We start from the raw sequence: 15483 nt of genomic DNA on the forward strand, positions 1-15483 counted from the left end.
GAAAGAGCCTTCTGGAAATCGCACTTCAGTAACCTGCAATAGAAAATTATACACAGCAAAGTCGCTGCAACAAAATAGAGTAAAAAAAGAAAGAAACAGGGCATGATTTAGGATAGTTCAAAAGAGTAGGTAAGAGTTAATTTAGCAATAAATGGTAGTCTTGTCTCAACGGGAGATTCAGTCCGTATAGCAGACAGAGAAACGGAGAGAAAACAGTAAGAAAAATGGGTTGTTTTTGAAATCTTAAGCAGAGTCGAGAGAAATTGATTCCGGTTGGTAATCATAAATATGGTGGAAATCTATCACTGTAGCTGAAAGACACGTTAATTGATCACTTGCTCATCCTCAACCCCAACCCTGACTTTTCTAGTTACATGGCGATGAAGCACCGACTAGCACCCCCCAGGGGAGGGTTTAGTTCAGTTGAGACAGAATCACAAAGGGAAAGAGGGAAAAGAGTATCGCCAGAAAGAGGAAAGGGAAAACGGTGGTGGAGGATCTCATCATTGTTTCAGAAAAGAGTTTTTCATTGACCAACATATCTAGTTATCCCTTCTTAGGTCTCTGGTGGGTTCCACTCTTACCCCTGGTCATCTCTACCCCTCCGTCGCCAATTTTTCAGGGTTTCCTTCATCCCTTTTACTAGGTTTCTAAGTCTGAGACTACTACTAGTGTGGACTCTAGACTTAAAAGGTCACTCTTCACTTGTCAATCCCCACCAGTTCTCGGGTTAACTGTTAATCCTCCTTGCTAGGCCATAATGGGGATGTCATAATTTGAGTCTGAGTTTTTTCATTTTCTGGAACTTGTGGCTGTCAAGGAATAATGAGGTATTTAGTAATTTAAGTTGGTCACTATAGAAGTATTCCAGAAAGCTCAAAAGGCATTCTACAAGTTCCAAGAAGCTCCAAACGCAGGTGGCAATGGAAGAATTGTAGAGATGTGTAGATGATGGGATCTGCCGCCAGACAGGGGCATCCGAATTTATTGTGATGCGCGTAGCATTCAATGGCGACTCAGGTTCAGGAGGAATTGGCATAATTATGAGAAACAACCTAGGGCAGCTGGTGGTGGCATCTTCAAAATCCTTTATTACTCTATCAGTGCTGGCTAGTGAGACATCGGTTTTGAGAGAGGCATTTTAAGCAGGTATAGGGGGAGATAGCTCAATTGTTTATTTGAATTGGATAATGCTGAATTGGTGAAACTTATTCAACAATAGTGTTATAGCAACAAACAAATGCAAAGTGTTATAGCAACAAACAAATGCGTACATGATCATTGAGGAGACTGGGAATAGACCAATTTTAGTCACTCATCCCTAGACACAGTAACAGACTCTTTAACAAGGATGGCCATCTCTTTGGCAAGCAAGACAAAGTGACCATGTCGGATTCGTGGCTTCATGACTTTCATTTTTTTTGGATTTGGATAATGTGGCTTCTTAAGTACTTAAGAATATCTCGAACTCCTTTTGCCCTCCTTTGAAATAAATCATCTTCTTACCAAAAAAAAAAACTCCCGTCTTATTATGAAACCCTGGAAAACCACTAAAGAACGCAGAATCCAAAATTTGCGTGGACTGGGACACTTGCTGCCAAACGATGGAGTGGGTTCACTGGATAATGTGAAAGCAAAGTAAGCCAAAACGTGATTTCACGCGTATCATTTTTCTGATAAACGTCCAACCCGTTACGGCGACAGTGATTGATGAAAAACACTGTTTGGTGACTGGAAACTGACGGTTATAGCCTGTTTCCGGTTACCCGATGAGATCAAGATCGCGAAGCCGCGAAAGTATACATATAGACTATAGTTATAGTTAGGGCCTGAGGGGTTAATTAATGCAAGTTGGTGGAACTCAGAAACGAACCCAGCATACAAAATGGGAGTCCACGTTGAATTTCCCATTTTACCCCTCAAAACAAGAATCTTCTTCCTTCTTTGTCCATTCTATACTTCCATTTGTTCACGCGTCCTGGTGAACGAAAGAGAGAGCCTCCATTTAAGACTGGATGCGTGCCTTGGAAGCCAATTTCTCTTCTTTTTGTCAAAATTTTCTCCAGTTTGGAGATATTCTAAATCTTTGAACAGTCTCGTTATTTACAAGATTGAAGTTTTCTCGATTTTGTTTTTCTTTAAATGATATCGAACGTTTAACAGTGGAGTCAGATCTGGATAATGCACATCTGAACGAACCGACATTTAATCTTATCCTGCATTTAGTTTTCCAATAGAGAATTGTTAAATATCTTTTTGAATTTTTGGTATTTACTGGATCTCTGTCTAGTTTCGTCTCTGGCACCTAAGAATTCTTATTTTCGGAGTCCTTTATGCGAGAATCAGGTGACGAAACAGCAAGAATTTTTGGCTTTATTGTGATTTAGATAAGTATGTTGTTGTAGTTTCGTTGGAGGTATTTACTAGCGTGATCGTCAAGTGTAATTGTTTAGAGAGCTACTGATTAGTATTTGACTGTACCGTGTTTCGAAGGTGTGGTCTGTTCGTCTTTTGCAGATTCATCTGCGTTGATCTTATTATTATTGGAAGACTGTTATGTATCGGATGCTCGATTCGTGCTAAATTTATGTAGTTTTTGCTGTTAGTAATTGATTGTGTCAATTTTAAGCTCTTTCTGTACAGAAGAGGTTAGATCTTACAATTGAGCTGCCAAAGTTTTCTTTGATGGGATTAGTATAGTTAGATTTTAATGGCAATGCAGTCGGGAAATGTGGTGATCACGGATAAAATGCAGTTTGCAACTAACGTCGGTGGTGGCGGAGAAGTCCTCCACCGTCAGCAGTGGTTTCCGGATGAGCGAGACGGGTTCATCACCTGGCTACGGGGTGAATTTGCAGCGGCGAATGCCATAATTGATTCTTTGTGTCAACATTTAAGGGTTATTGGTGAGCCTGGCGACTATGATTTTGTATTTAGCTGCATCCAACAGCGCCGCTGTAACTGGAATCCTGTTCTTCATATGCAACAGTATTTTTCTGTTGCCGAAGTCATGCTTGCATTGCAACAGGCACAATGGAGGATACAGCAGAGGCATTTTGATCATATGAAAGTAACGGAGAGAGAATTTAAAAAACCCTCGTCGTTTGGTGGTGCTACTAGACAGGGGTACAGGTCTGGAAATGTCAAGGAGAATCATCGTGTTGATGTGAATGTTACTGTTCAATCGGTGAAGCCTGATTCTGATAAAACTGAAGTAAAACCTGAAAATATTGAGGATTTCAAACAGGGAGAGAAGGTCGATAGTTCAGAAGAAAAAGGTTCAGCAATTGGTGCGGAGAAAGAAGGTAAAGCTATATTTGTATTTCTAAAGTAATCAGGTTGTTGCAGTCTTGAAAGTTAGTTCTGCTTACTTGGAATTAATTAACACTTCTTTAGGTTTTTAGAACTCTTTTGCCTCTATGTGCTTCAGCTTCATATACATACAATGGTATGCAAAGCAGGTTACAGAATTGTCTCACTTCTGTATTGTGATTTGAGTTTGTAGGTGCGCCCTGTTCAGATTTAACTGCTGTAGTAACAATAATATTTTTTCCTTTCTGAATTTGTATGATGATCATCTGAGACCTATATAACATTTGGATTCCTTTCTAAATATTGCGGGGTAGTTAAGTAACATTTGGATTCCTTTCTAATTATAAAGTAACTGGCTTTTTCTTTTTTTCCTTTATTTTTTGGGATTAAAAGGTGACTAGCTAGTTTTTAATTGATGATTGTACATTGAATTTATACGTTCAACGAAATATACAATTTTGGAGATAATTTTTCTCATCTTTCAAATTTACTGTATTATGAAAGAATGTTTGATGTGTAATTACAAACCTGTTGCTTCTGAATTGGTCAATTTCTATATAATCAGGTTGTCCTGCTTTAAACACTGGTTTCCGCTTATTATTCTCCTTTGGTTTCTGTTTGCATTGCTAAACGTCAACAACTAAGGAAAAACTCACAATCATTGAATAAGGGGAAAGCGTTTTTTAAATGGAAATAGTTTATTATTAAACATTGATTCATTGCATTGGGGTCTTGTTCTGTAGGGAATGATGGAATGACAAGTTCCCATGTAGATAGCAACTCAAATGGTTCAACAAATTCAGAAGGTATGAGGAATGAAAATTCAGAACCAATGGCAGTGAATGGCAGCTGCACTAACAACTCAACAGGTACGCAATAGCTGGCTTACATTGCTGATGTATCAATTCAGATTGAAATTGTTATACTTGCGACATGTAGTAAAATAATAAATGAGGAAAAGAAGAAGAAAAGGACTGGCTACTTCGTATCATGAACAAGACTAGGCCTTTGAGATACTTAGTCCTAAATTTTCCTTATGGGCAAATGAATCAAATGACGCATGTTTTCCTTAAGTGATAGACATAAAGATTAAAAAAATGAAAATGTTTGAAAGAGAAAACCCGTTAAAACATACTCTGTAACATAATTCAATTTAAAATTACTATACATAATAAAGAACTGAAGGAAGAGGGGAGAAGTTATGGAGAAGGATGAGGGAATGGAGAGTTGTGCCAGATGCAGCTCTCCGCCTCAGCAGAGTATTTATTATTGAAAAGTTTCCAGATTAGAGAGATCTTCAAATATCCCTAAATCTGGTTCACAAGATCTTCAGATAATACTATCCTAAAATAGACTTGCTTTATACCCAAATAACAAAGAGTGAAAGGAAACAAACTCATTAAGTATTGCTTGCTAGTCAAGCTACATAAAAACAGCAAGTGCTGAAAATAGAAAGTAATATCCTAATCTAACAAATAGGAACTAAGAAAATAAAATCTTGGCAGAATAATATCAAATTTAATCCAATCTATAGTGAACCTCACATACTGAAATGATAAATCATGCATATCTTAACATACTCCATATTTTTCACTTTTTAATTTTACCTTTTAGTTTTGTTTGTTCTGTTTCAGTATAAAAATCTGGTTTCCTTAACGACATCATCTGCTTATTTGGGGGAAGCGCTAACTTTTCTTTTGCTTCTGTTATCATCAGGAACTTGTGATGCCCTACATAAGAGTGAGGTAGATATAATCCCAAACCAGGATGAAAAGCAGAAACCCACTCCAATTCCAAAAACTTTTGCGGCCACTGAGATATTTGATGGAAAGGCAGTAAGATACTTTTGTTTAATAGGGAACATTCATATTTTGTAGTTCTTCTACCTGCTACAGAAGCTATTTTCTTGGTCGATGTCCACTCTACCTGTATGAGTAATTGAAACTTCTCCTATAGGTTAATGTTGTTGAAGGTCTTAAACTGTATGAAGAACTATATGATAGCTCAAAAATTTCCATGATCGTTTCATTGGTGAATGAACTGAGAACTACAGGGCGGAAAGGACAGCTCCAAGGCAAGTTTACTATATTTCTGGATCAGAATGAACTATAATATTTTGGATTATTATACTGCCCTGGAAAGTTCATTCTTTCATATCTTTAACAAGTTACAATACTAAACTTTTTAGTAACCTTAGTTTATTTATCTGCTTTTTAAGAAGGATACCTGCTCTGCCCAATTTTTTTTGGAACTGGTTAAAATTCCCTTCCCTTGCAGAATTGCGTGTATGGGTTTGTAGAAGAGATACCCCAATCTAATGAAATGATACATGAAATGATGGATTTTAGTATTTCTTGCTTTTGGTCATGAATGGAATCAATAGGTTGGTGGTACTGTAGAGTCATTCTGAGTGGTGATGGATTGCACAAAACCACCTCTGAGAGATACCCCTATATATGTGTCTGAGTATTTCATAATGAGAAGAAGTGTGATGAACTGTGTGAGCTCTGGAAATAATTCATTTCTCTAACGTACAAGAGTGTACGTAGAATTAGTAAATAGGAACAGAAATGAGTGCTCAAGATTGATGCTAAGGAAATTCTGCAACATGAGTGATGGGTTTCTAAAAGACAAACAGATAAGGTTTCAGAAACTAAGTTTAACAAGGGTCGCAGTGGTGTGGAAATATCCAGAATGAGGAATATCTATTAATGGTGGATCAACAACTCAGATGCATGTGAGATTCTGTACAGGATTTTAATCCCAAATCTAGACATTGTTTAAAATTTTACAGCTGTTTCTTTTTTTAAACATTTTAAAAAAGGGATAAAAGTTTAGAGCAATATCTTATTGATAATAGCCTTCTTATTCTGGAGCAAATATATCAGAACATCTAAAATCAGAATAACTTTTAAGAAATCACTGGCTGGTTGTCTGAATGAGTAATATCATGAGAGGGAGAAGAATTGGTGTTTTCCCAAGCATCAAACATATCCTTGAAACAGAACTTACTGGAAACTTAGAGCTTTCATTTTGAAGACAGGTGTAAGGCTAAGGCTAGGAGTAGCTTATCCCAAAGTACCTCATGAAACAGAAATTAGTATTTTATAATTTGAAACAAAACAGTCACAGCCTTGGTTCGGTTGAGGCTTGTATATAGGCAAACTAATTTTGTAAGTTGCAAAAAATACCAACAACTTGATTGTGAAATATGACCCAAACGCCAAATTACGAACTAGGTAGCTGTTGGCTGAACTACCCAATAGAATGAGCCAAGGTTTGAAGAGAGTGGTGTTCTGAAGTGTATAAGGTTATGCTGCAACTTGATATGATTTTGAAGGCTGGAACTCTAGTTATGGAGGTAGACTGAAATTAGAAAGTTAGGGGTTTATGGAGGAATTTGGGTGATGGAGGGTATGGAAGAGGGGCATTTCCTCCAATTAAATTCAGTCACCAACCTGGTTTGATTGGAGAAATAGCTGCAAATTGAGTTCACCTTTGCTTGATGGTCTCAACAGCAACAGCAATTCAGGAAAGCATTAAGAAGTTTTGAACAGGAGAAAAGAGGCAATGATAGCTGGATATAGCCCCCTCAACAAGGCTTCTTCAGCTCTATGATTTAGTAGTTGACAGCAAGGTTTCGTAGTCCTTAGGTGCTTAGCTCTCATAGGAAGGTCCTAGCCCTTCATATTACTCAGATTGGACAAAAGGATAGCATACTAAAGCAAAATTTCGCTTGACTTGACATTATTTACCGTTGAGTAGGATTTAGTTAATTTTGTTTCATTTTATTAATAATCATATATAGTGTAGAGTGACACCTGCATCATACAGTTGGAACATGCATCGTCTCCTTGTCCTCTAAAATTGCCTTCTCGCCCATCAAATGAAAACAGAAATAGGGAGAAAGAGAATGTTAGAAGCAAATGAAAACAGAAAGAGGGAGAAAGAGAATGTTAGAAGCCGTTTGATAACCCACAGGGTGTTCTGCTTCAAAAAACACCAGAAATAGTTTTGAGTGTTTCTGGAAGCAGAAACACTTCTATAGGAGTTTGACTGATAGACTTGCTTTTACAGATCAGTTGCAGGGTAGACAGAAACGTAGCATGGTTTGAGGAACATAAATCAGAAGATAATGAGACCAAATTCATATGTACCAAGTTTGAATTGAAAACAGTCATTGATGAATGAATTGTGACAATAAATTAATGGGTGAAAATGGAATTGATACCTAGGACTAGAAGGAGAAAATTAGAAGAAAATGAAAAAAATATAGGGAGAACATAATTGAGAATAAGGAAAGACCACACCCAAATCTGGATTCTGCATCTAGCAGGAAGTGGTGAAGGAAAGATACTGCATACATAGCAGCAACTTGAGGGGGAAAATATACTCAGCCCCCTTAATCAATGTAAACAGGAGATGGCCTAATTTATAAGAAGGCATCACCTCCTTCAGTTTCATCTCTATAACACTATTGATCCAGTGGCCTACGAGAAGACCACATATATTTTGTCCCCCTTGGTCCTGTGAACACCATAGAGAGCATCACTACTTAAAAAGACAAGGAATAAAAGAATCACACGGTCCAGCATAAGGAGATTGCAGCAAAGTCAACTATGCTTCATACCATTTCTCAAGCACTGTCTTCACATGAAAGTATGTCACCAAGGGACTCCGCTGTCTAGGCAAAAACAACAGAAACTCCGAGCACAACAAACAGGCTGTATGTCAACATGTGCAATATTACCAAAACTAAGATCAATTAAATGAGAGCAACTTGATAAATATGTGCAAAGACAGGGACTAGGATTCCACCACAGATAGAGAAGATGAAGAGGATCTTTGGTCACCAGAGATAGAAAAGGTGAAGAAGTGAACAATCCCTAACTGTTAGAGTGGAAGAAGCAACCAATGGAGGAGTTCTATTGCAGTATACTGAACGATCCCTAGCCATTAGGTAGAAGAAGCAACCAATGGAAGAGTCCTATTGCAGTATGATAGGGTTTTAGCAGGGTTCTTATGTTTAGGATGCCAAATTCCATGAATAACCCTCTCCGAAATTGTTTCACTTAAACCCAGCTCATGCCCAACTTTTGCTTCAAAAAATAGACGTAACAACAAATTGTTGCTGTAGCAGAAATTTTCATAAATTTCAATTTATGTTGCAAAAATCACTTTAAAACAAATTTTTTTTATCAAAACGGTTTTCGCCCTTTTTCCCCCTTCTCTCGAAGCAAGAAACACCAAAAACTGTTCTCCGATGGATTACCAAATGGGTCCTTAGCTTCTCGGTATCACCCAGTCTTTCAGGTTGCCTCATGAGTCTAATTTGTCTGATCAGATCAGCCAAACCCTACATTATTTAAAGTCACACATTCTAGGATGACAAATGCTTTGAAAACATAGACTGGGATATAAAATTGACATTCCAGGACATGGCCTAGATGATAAAATGAATACTGGTAACTATCCTTGTTTGCCACAGCACTGACTACTATGCATGCGGGCCAGCTATATCTTCCTTCCCTAAGCACTACCCTTTAAATTTATGTGTTGGCAAGTAAGTGTTTGATGCTATCATAATGGGCTGCACTGCAAAGATGCAACCAAAATATCAGCAATCATAGGATGACACCTAGAGTGCAATAAGAAAAATGGAACTTTTAGGTTGCAGCATTAACCTTATATTACGAATCAAAATATGTATCTAATGTAGACTCTAAATCCAACGGTAAGGGTCCTCATACCCAAATATGCTGTTCAAACTCCAAAAATCTCCAATAGGAAAACCCAGGTTCAGGCCAGAAATAGAAGGTAAATAGCTGTGGAGCAATCTAGCCAATTGAATGGTCCAGGATTGAGATTGATTGGGTGGCTGATGGGGTGGATGTATACTTCAAAACCCAGCAACTTCTGGAGGATGTTTGTGGAGTAACCAATCCTAAGTGGTTGTATTGGAAAAAACTTTCAGGAACAGCAACAAGGTCACTCAAGTGGTGCATCAATCCTGATGATTGATGACAGGTTTCAATGGTCCTTCACAGTGGTGCAGCAGCTTCATTAACACAGCACAAGTAGCCTAGCCATAAACCTGGATAGTTCAGACGAGGATAAAGGTGAATGGAAGTGGTGATCCAGCCAGGCCAGGATAGAAGTGCCAGCAGACTTCCAAGCAAGGAAAGAATGCCAGTGAGTAATTACCTGAGAAAGTGCTTCCAACTCGATGCAAAGGAAAGGTGATCATAGAAAATAGAAGAAGAAAGGGGGGGGGGGGTAAGGGACAACGGCTATCTCATCGCTGGGTCCCTCACCTGCTATCTCAGCTGTGAACATGGATTACTACATATAAAATGGCAACATGAACTGCAATTTCAGTTTTCTTGAGTCTAATCTTATGTTGCAATGCAAAGGCCTATTTACAGATTGGGTAAAGCTTTACAAAGAAGAGAAATTTTCTAAACTGAAAGTAGATACTATTAACCTAATTACTAGTCAAAATAGAATCTTATGGAAAAACAATACTAACTACAGTTAGAAACTACTAGGCATTATAATTCAGCCACATGTTTAAAGGGCGAACCCATTGCCAAAGGATTCCTCATGAGTAGAACCCTGTCCCGCGGGGGGGGGGGGGGCAGTTTTCCTATGGAATCTTACCCCAACAATTCAGCCTCATTTTTAGTAATTAAAATAGAAACTATTAACATAGAAACAAAACGAGAGTTCGAAATCTCTGCAAAATAAAATCTTCATGTACTTGGATCTTGGTCCTGCAGATTTTCTAAGAATATTCTCACTAAGCCAAACACGGGGCTGTAGAACTGTTCACATGAACAATGATGTGAACAGTGTCGTGGCCACTTTTCATCATGCTTTATCTTATTGCAGCATTCTATTTTGACTGGTAAAAATTGTTGGGCCAGGGGACTTTCTGGTTGGACTAGCTGGCTGGTTTGAGCTGGCCTCCAGTGTTGGTTCAAATTGTTCTTAGCTGGTTCATTCGTGGCTGATTCCAATCTGTCAAGGCTCTACATCAGTATCTCTGCAGCTGTACAGAAATACTCCAGTGGAAACTAATTTTTGTTATTACAGGAAGCATTATTAGCATTTTCTGTGAGTTTGTTGTCCTTAAAAGGCTAAATTTGTTTTTGCTTGGGTTGATGGGCAGCAGGACAGATGTTTGTGGTTACAAAAAGACCAATGAAAGGGCGTGGTAGAGAAATTATTCAACTGGGCCTTCCCATTGCTGATGCACCTCCAGAAGATGAACATATGGGTGGCACCTCTAAAGGTATGTCCAACATGTTAGCTTTGCTATGATATACTTTTTAATCCTTTTCGAGCTACCTACAAACTACGTTTCTCTTTTATTTTGATCGTATCTGATTTAAATCAAATTCTGAAGATCGGAAGGCGGAAGCTATCCCAGCTATGCTGCAGGACGTGATAGATCATTTGGTTAGCTTGCAGATTATGAATGTGAAGCCAGATTCTTGCATTGTGGATTTCTTTAATGAGGTAGAACCTGTATAAATGCATATAGGACCAAATGTTGTCGTAATACAAGACTAAATTTGAGGCTGATTTTTGTAGGGGGATTACTCACAGCCCTTCATGTCTCCACCTTGGTTTGGAAGGCCTGTTTGCATGCTGATCTTGACAGAATGTGACATAGCTTTTGGCAGAGTCATTACCATAGACCACCCAGGGGAATACAGAGGCTGTCTTAAGCTTTCTCTTCCAGCAGGGTAAGCATTTTCAATTAACATTCTCAATCCTCCCTCCCCCCCCCCCCCCCCCGTGAGCGCCCGGGGCTGAAAAAGAAAAGAAAAAAAAAGACTCCACTTCTCTCTCCCTCTGCTTTATCTCTTTTTTAAACACATCAAACTGATTGTGAATTCCAAGCTGCTTTGTGAGTATTTGGATCACCAATACTAAGGATGGGTAGCACTGAAGTAGCTGTAGAAACTTGATCCTTCACCTGGATCATAGTGTAAAATCTCACTAAAACCCTAAAGAGAACATTTAACTTCAGATGTCCCACAGGCTGGAATTATGTTAGCTGTAACTGGTTTGTCCCAGGAACACCTACATTTTAATGGGAAAGAAGATAAAGCATAAAGAATAGTAGAACTGAACTGTTATTTGAGTATCCTCCTGTTTCAAAACCGCTTGGTGCTTGATCTGATTTATGAATGGATTTGACTATCACGATCCAAATATTGCTGCAGTTCCATGCAATTATCTATAAGAGTCATGCAATTTTTTCTGGTTCGTCATCATTATTTCTGGTTGGTGTATTTTCTGAAAGAATTATTGAGCCATAAAGTATTTGGTTAGTCCCCGCATGATTAGGTGAAAATGATTGACCTCTCTGTAGATCTGCAGACATCCATAACTTGTCTTTTGGGAGAACTCTTATAGTCAGCCCATAACTAAGTGAACTATAAAGTTTATTTTCTCATTGGAATGGATGATTATCACCTGATGTATGCTTACTGAGCTATTTGGTATCTTAGTTTTGTATTTCAAAGTCATAAAATAAATGGAACTATTGTCCATGATATCTTTTCCTTGATTAAGTTGATAAATGGAAGTATAGCAAACCTTTTGGGGATAATGTTTTTTTGATTGCTGAAGCCTTTCATATAAGATGGATGAGTGGCAAAACTAGGAAGGATAAGATAATGAACAATCATATTAGAGTTGGTTTAGGAGTAACTTCGATAAGTGATAAGCTACAAGAAAGTCGTTTGAGGTGGCATAGCTACTTCAACGGAGGCTTATAAATGCCCCTGGGAGAAGCGATATAATTCAGATTGAAGGAATTAAAAGAGCTAGGGGCAGACCTAAGATAACCTTAAGAGAAGTGGTGAAAAAGGATATGCATAGCTTGGGTCTGGTATCTAGCATGGCCTCAAGCAGAGCTGATTGGAAAGCAAGAATCCATGTAGTTGACCCCATTTCCACTTTTGATGCTGGATGTAAGAGGACTGCCTTTGAGCTTGAGAAAGGCATTAAGTAGACCTTTTCATAGATACTAACATTAGGAGTGAAAAGCAAAATGACATGTCTCCTTAACCAAGGATGCATTGACCACATATTTGTATGTATGCTACTTTATAAGGGTTCCCACAACTTAACTCTGATTCTTTTTCTCTTTGGAAATGTAGATCCGTTCTCGTGATGCAAGGTAGGAGTGCAGATTTCGCCAAATATGCAATTTCGTCTCTTCGCAAGCCACGGATACTGGTTACCTTTACGAAGTCTCAACCAAAGAAAATCATGTCGAATGATAGTTTGCGCCTGTCAACCAGTGCAACACGACCATCATCACCTTGGGGCTCACCATCTTCTAGGCCGCTGAATCATGTTCCCCACCCCGCGGGTCCCAAGCATTTTGGAACTATCCCAGCAACTGGGGTATTGCCAGCTCCACCTATCCACCCCCAACACCTTCCACCTCCAAATGGGATGCAGCCTCTGTTTGTGCCAACCCAAGTGGCTCCAGTTGTTCCATATCCAGGTCCCGTTCCACTGCAGCCCACATCAGCAGGATGGGCAGCTGTCACTACCAGGCATCCTCCACCTCGACTTCCAGTTCCTGGGACAGGAGTTTTCCTTCCCCCTCCTGGTTCTGGCCAACCCCAACCTCCCCAAGGAGCTCAACAGCAAACTCCAGCCAATGCTACTGAAGCAAAAATTGCAGCAGAGAGGCCATCACTAGAGAATGAGAATGGTTTGGATAAATCCAGTATTGATGGCGGATGCAATGGTAAACTGGATGCAAAAGTCCAGTTGCAGGAATGCAATGGTAATGTGGAAGCGATTGATGGCGGAAATGTGGTGGGGAAGGAAGAACAATAGAATGGCCTTGATAAGGTTGGAAACTAGCCAGCAGGAAAAATTAAGTAGAGAGAGTGGCTATATTCTTCATGCATTTGCAGTGTAGAGGGTAGGCTGCAAACTGCAAATGAGTTTGGGGCAAATGTAAAGAGCGGCAGTAAAAGTAAAAAGAGTAAAAAGCTTGAGCTGGATTTTGGTTGGGAAATTTTCTTGTTTATCCCTCTTGGGATGGTTGGAGGTGAGTGAGGGGGCTTGAGAACTTTTTAGTTCTTCAAAATACTCCTTGTTCCTCGCTTTTTTTTGGTACCTTTAAAATGCAACAACCTTCTTGTATGAACTGTTACACGTACAAGGAAATCCATTCTCAAGTCGCAGGAATAACTTTTTGATCAGGAAAAACTTTTTGCAAACTTTGTGATGGGCATTTCTTTGTATGTCTGGTTGTCTGTCGATTTGACTTCTCCGGTTGGAATAGACAGGCACCATTGAAATTTCATTTTATGTTCGGCTCTGGACACTGCCATCTTCCTTGCATCAAATAGAGTTCTCTTCAAAGTAAGCTCGGCCACTGCCTGCTACTATGATGCATTCCTTCCTGAGTTTTCAGTTTACTCAAGGTCTGAGAAGTATCTGGCTCCTGTCCTTGAGAATTTCCCCATGAGTGTTTTATGAATTATAGGATTTAGTCAAGTGTCATATTTTAATTCAAGGACATTCAGGGTCGGAGCCAGGATTGAACATTGGGGGCTGAAGGATCACCTTTTTGTCGAATGAGCACTAATGTCTTTTCACCATGCATATTACATTGGCCAATGTGAGACCCACTGTGGGTCCCATTTTAGAATATTTTAGTATATTTTGACGTGGGGTCCACAGTAAAAATTTAGATAAATTAATAAGAAGATTAAAATATAAATAACACAATTATAAATAAATTATAAAAAATATATTAAGACAAAGCGTAGGGGCAAAAATTGTAGGAGAAAATTTTTTAAAAATTAGAAAGAAAAAGTTGAAAAAGAAATTGTGGGAGAAAAGGGATCCACATCCTCTGTAATTCCTTTACATACAATTCCCTGTAATTCCCTTATAGGATTGTGCCACGTGGCATTTAAGTAATTTAAAAGTTACCTACCAAACTAGAATTTAAATAAAACTCAAATTTATGGGTGGTTTAAATAAAATTCAAATTTAGTTTAAATTAGATAACCTTTGGATTACTTAAATGCTACGTGGCACAATCCTATGAGGAATTACAGGGAATTGTAAGTAAAGGAATTTCAGAGGATGTGGATCCGAGAAAAGATAGATTTGAAGTCTATTAACTAAATATGGGATAAACACTCAATTTATCATAAATTAAGTAAAAAATAAATAAATTCATTGATTATAATTAGATATAATATGACAGAAATTTAAACATCCAACTAATAAAACTTAAAACTTAAATTGCTATTAGTAGGAACCAAAATTTTATGAGAAAGTTTAGGGAGTCAAAAATAAAATAAAATGATTACGATAAAATTGATGGCTAAAAACAGCGGTTTAAGGCCCAACCTCCCTAGGGGAGGTCTTGGGTTCGCACCCATTCGGCGGCATTAATTATATAAAAGTTCCCTTGAGGATGTAAGCGCGTGTTGGCCCAGATGAACCTCATATCCAAAAAAAAATTGATGGCTAAAATTCTAAAGGAGATTTAAATTTCCATTAATAGGAAATAAAATTTTAGGAGAAAGTTTAAGGATTAAAAAGAAAAAATCAATGATTATGAATAGATTTGATAAAATCAATGGTTGAATTCTAACGAGATTTAAATTGCTATTAGTAGAATCAAAATTTTAGGAGAAAGAAAGAACAACGAAATCAATTTTTTTTTAATTATGATTTATGAAAAGAATACTAGAAAAAGTGTGAGAGAGAGAGAAATAATGTGCATACCTGATAACTGTGGAGAATATTTAGGAAAATTCCAATATCTGCTAACTACTCCAATATTTTGTGAGATGTGAGAAAAAAAAAAAAGAGAGAAAATAACGAATAAATAAAGAGACTCATTAGAGAATAAATAGGAATGAAAAATATGAGAGAATAAATAGGGAGAAATTCATGGATTGTGAGTTAGTTTTAATTATAATTTAACTTTTTATTTCTTAAAACTAGGGGTTTAATGATAACCATTAGATAATGATTAAGAATGAAATTGTACCCATCATCTTTGTCTTAAATTTTTAATTTTAATTTTTGGAGGAGGCAAAATAGTGGTATTTCACATATAAAGTGAGAGAAATAAGAAAATAATATATATAGGGGTATTTAAAATTT

General features: G+C 37.9%; 1 protein-coding gene across 1 annotated transcript; it reads left to right on the top strand.

The window, feature by feature from the left end:
* The first annotated feature begins 1936 nt into the window (after positions 1-1936).
* On the top strand, positions 1937-13759 carry LOC149011257 (RNA demethylase ALKBH10B-like). Its single transcript, XM_089161237.1, has 8 exons — positions 1937-3305; positions 4056-4181; positions 5029-5147; positions 5269-5386; positions 10484-10606; positions 10721-10833; positions 10909-11063; positions 12489-13759. The coding sequence occupies exons 1-8, from the start codon at positions 2711-2713 to the stop codon at positions 13180-13182; spliced, it is 2043 nt and encodes a 680-aa protein (XP_089017363.1). The 5' UTR covers positions 1937-2710; the 3' UTR covers positions 13183-13759.
* Positions 13760-15483: the final 1724 nt, after the last annotated feature.

This window comes from Hakea prostrata, chromosome 7 (genome assembly GCF_041222555.1).
Source record: "Hakea prostrata isolate BN-2017 chromosome 7, UWA_Hpros_2, whole genome shotgun sequence".
In the NCBI taxonomy this organism is placed as follows: domain Eukaryota; kingdom Viridiplantae; phylum Streptophyta; class Magnoliopsida; order Proteales; family Proteaceae; genus Hakea; species Hakea prostrata.

Coding starts and splice junctions, on each gene's coding strand:
- LOC149011257 (XM_089161237.1), top strand. CDS start 2,711: ATGGCAATGCAGTCGGGAAATGTGGTGATCACGGATAAAATGCAGTTT. Junction 10,607..10,720: donor TATGGGTGGCACCTCTAAAG/GTATGTCCAACA, acceptor CAAATTCTGAAG/ATCGGAAGGCGGAAGCTATC. Junction 11,064..12,488: donor AAGCTTTCTCTTCCAGCAGG/GTAAGCATTTTC, acceptor TTGGAAATGTAG/ATCCGTTCTCGTGATGCAAG.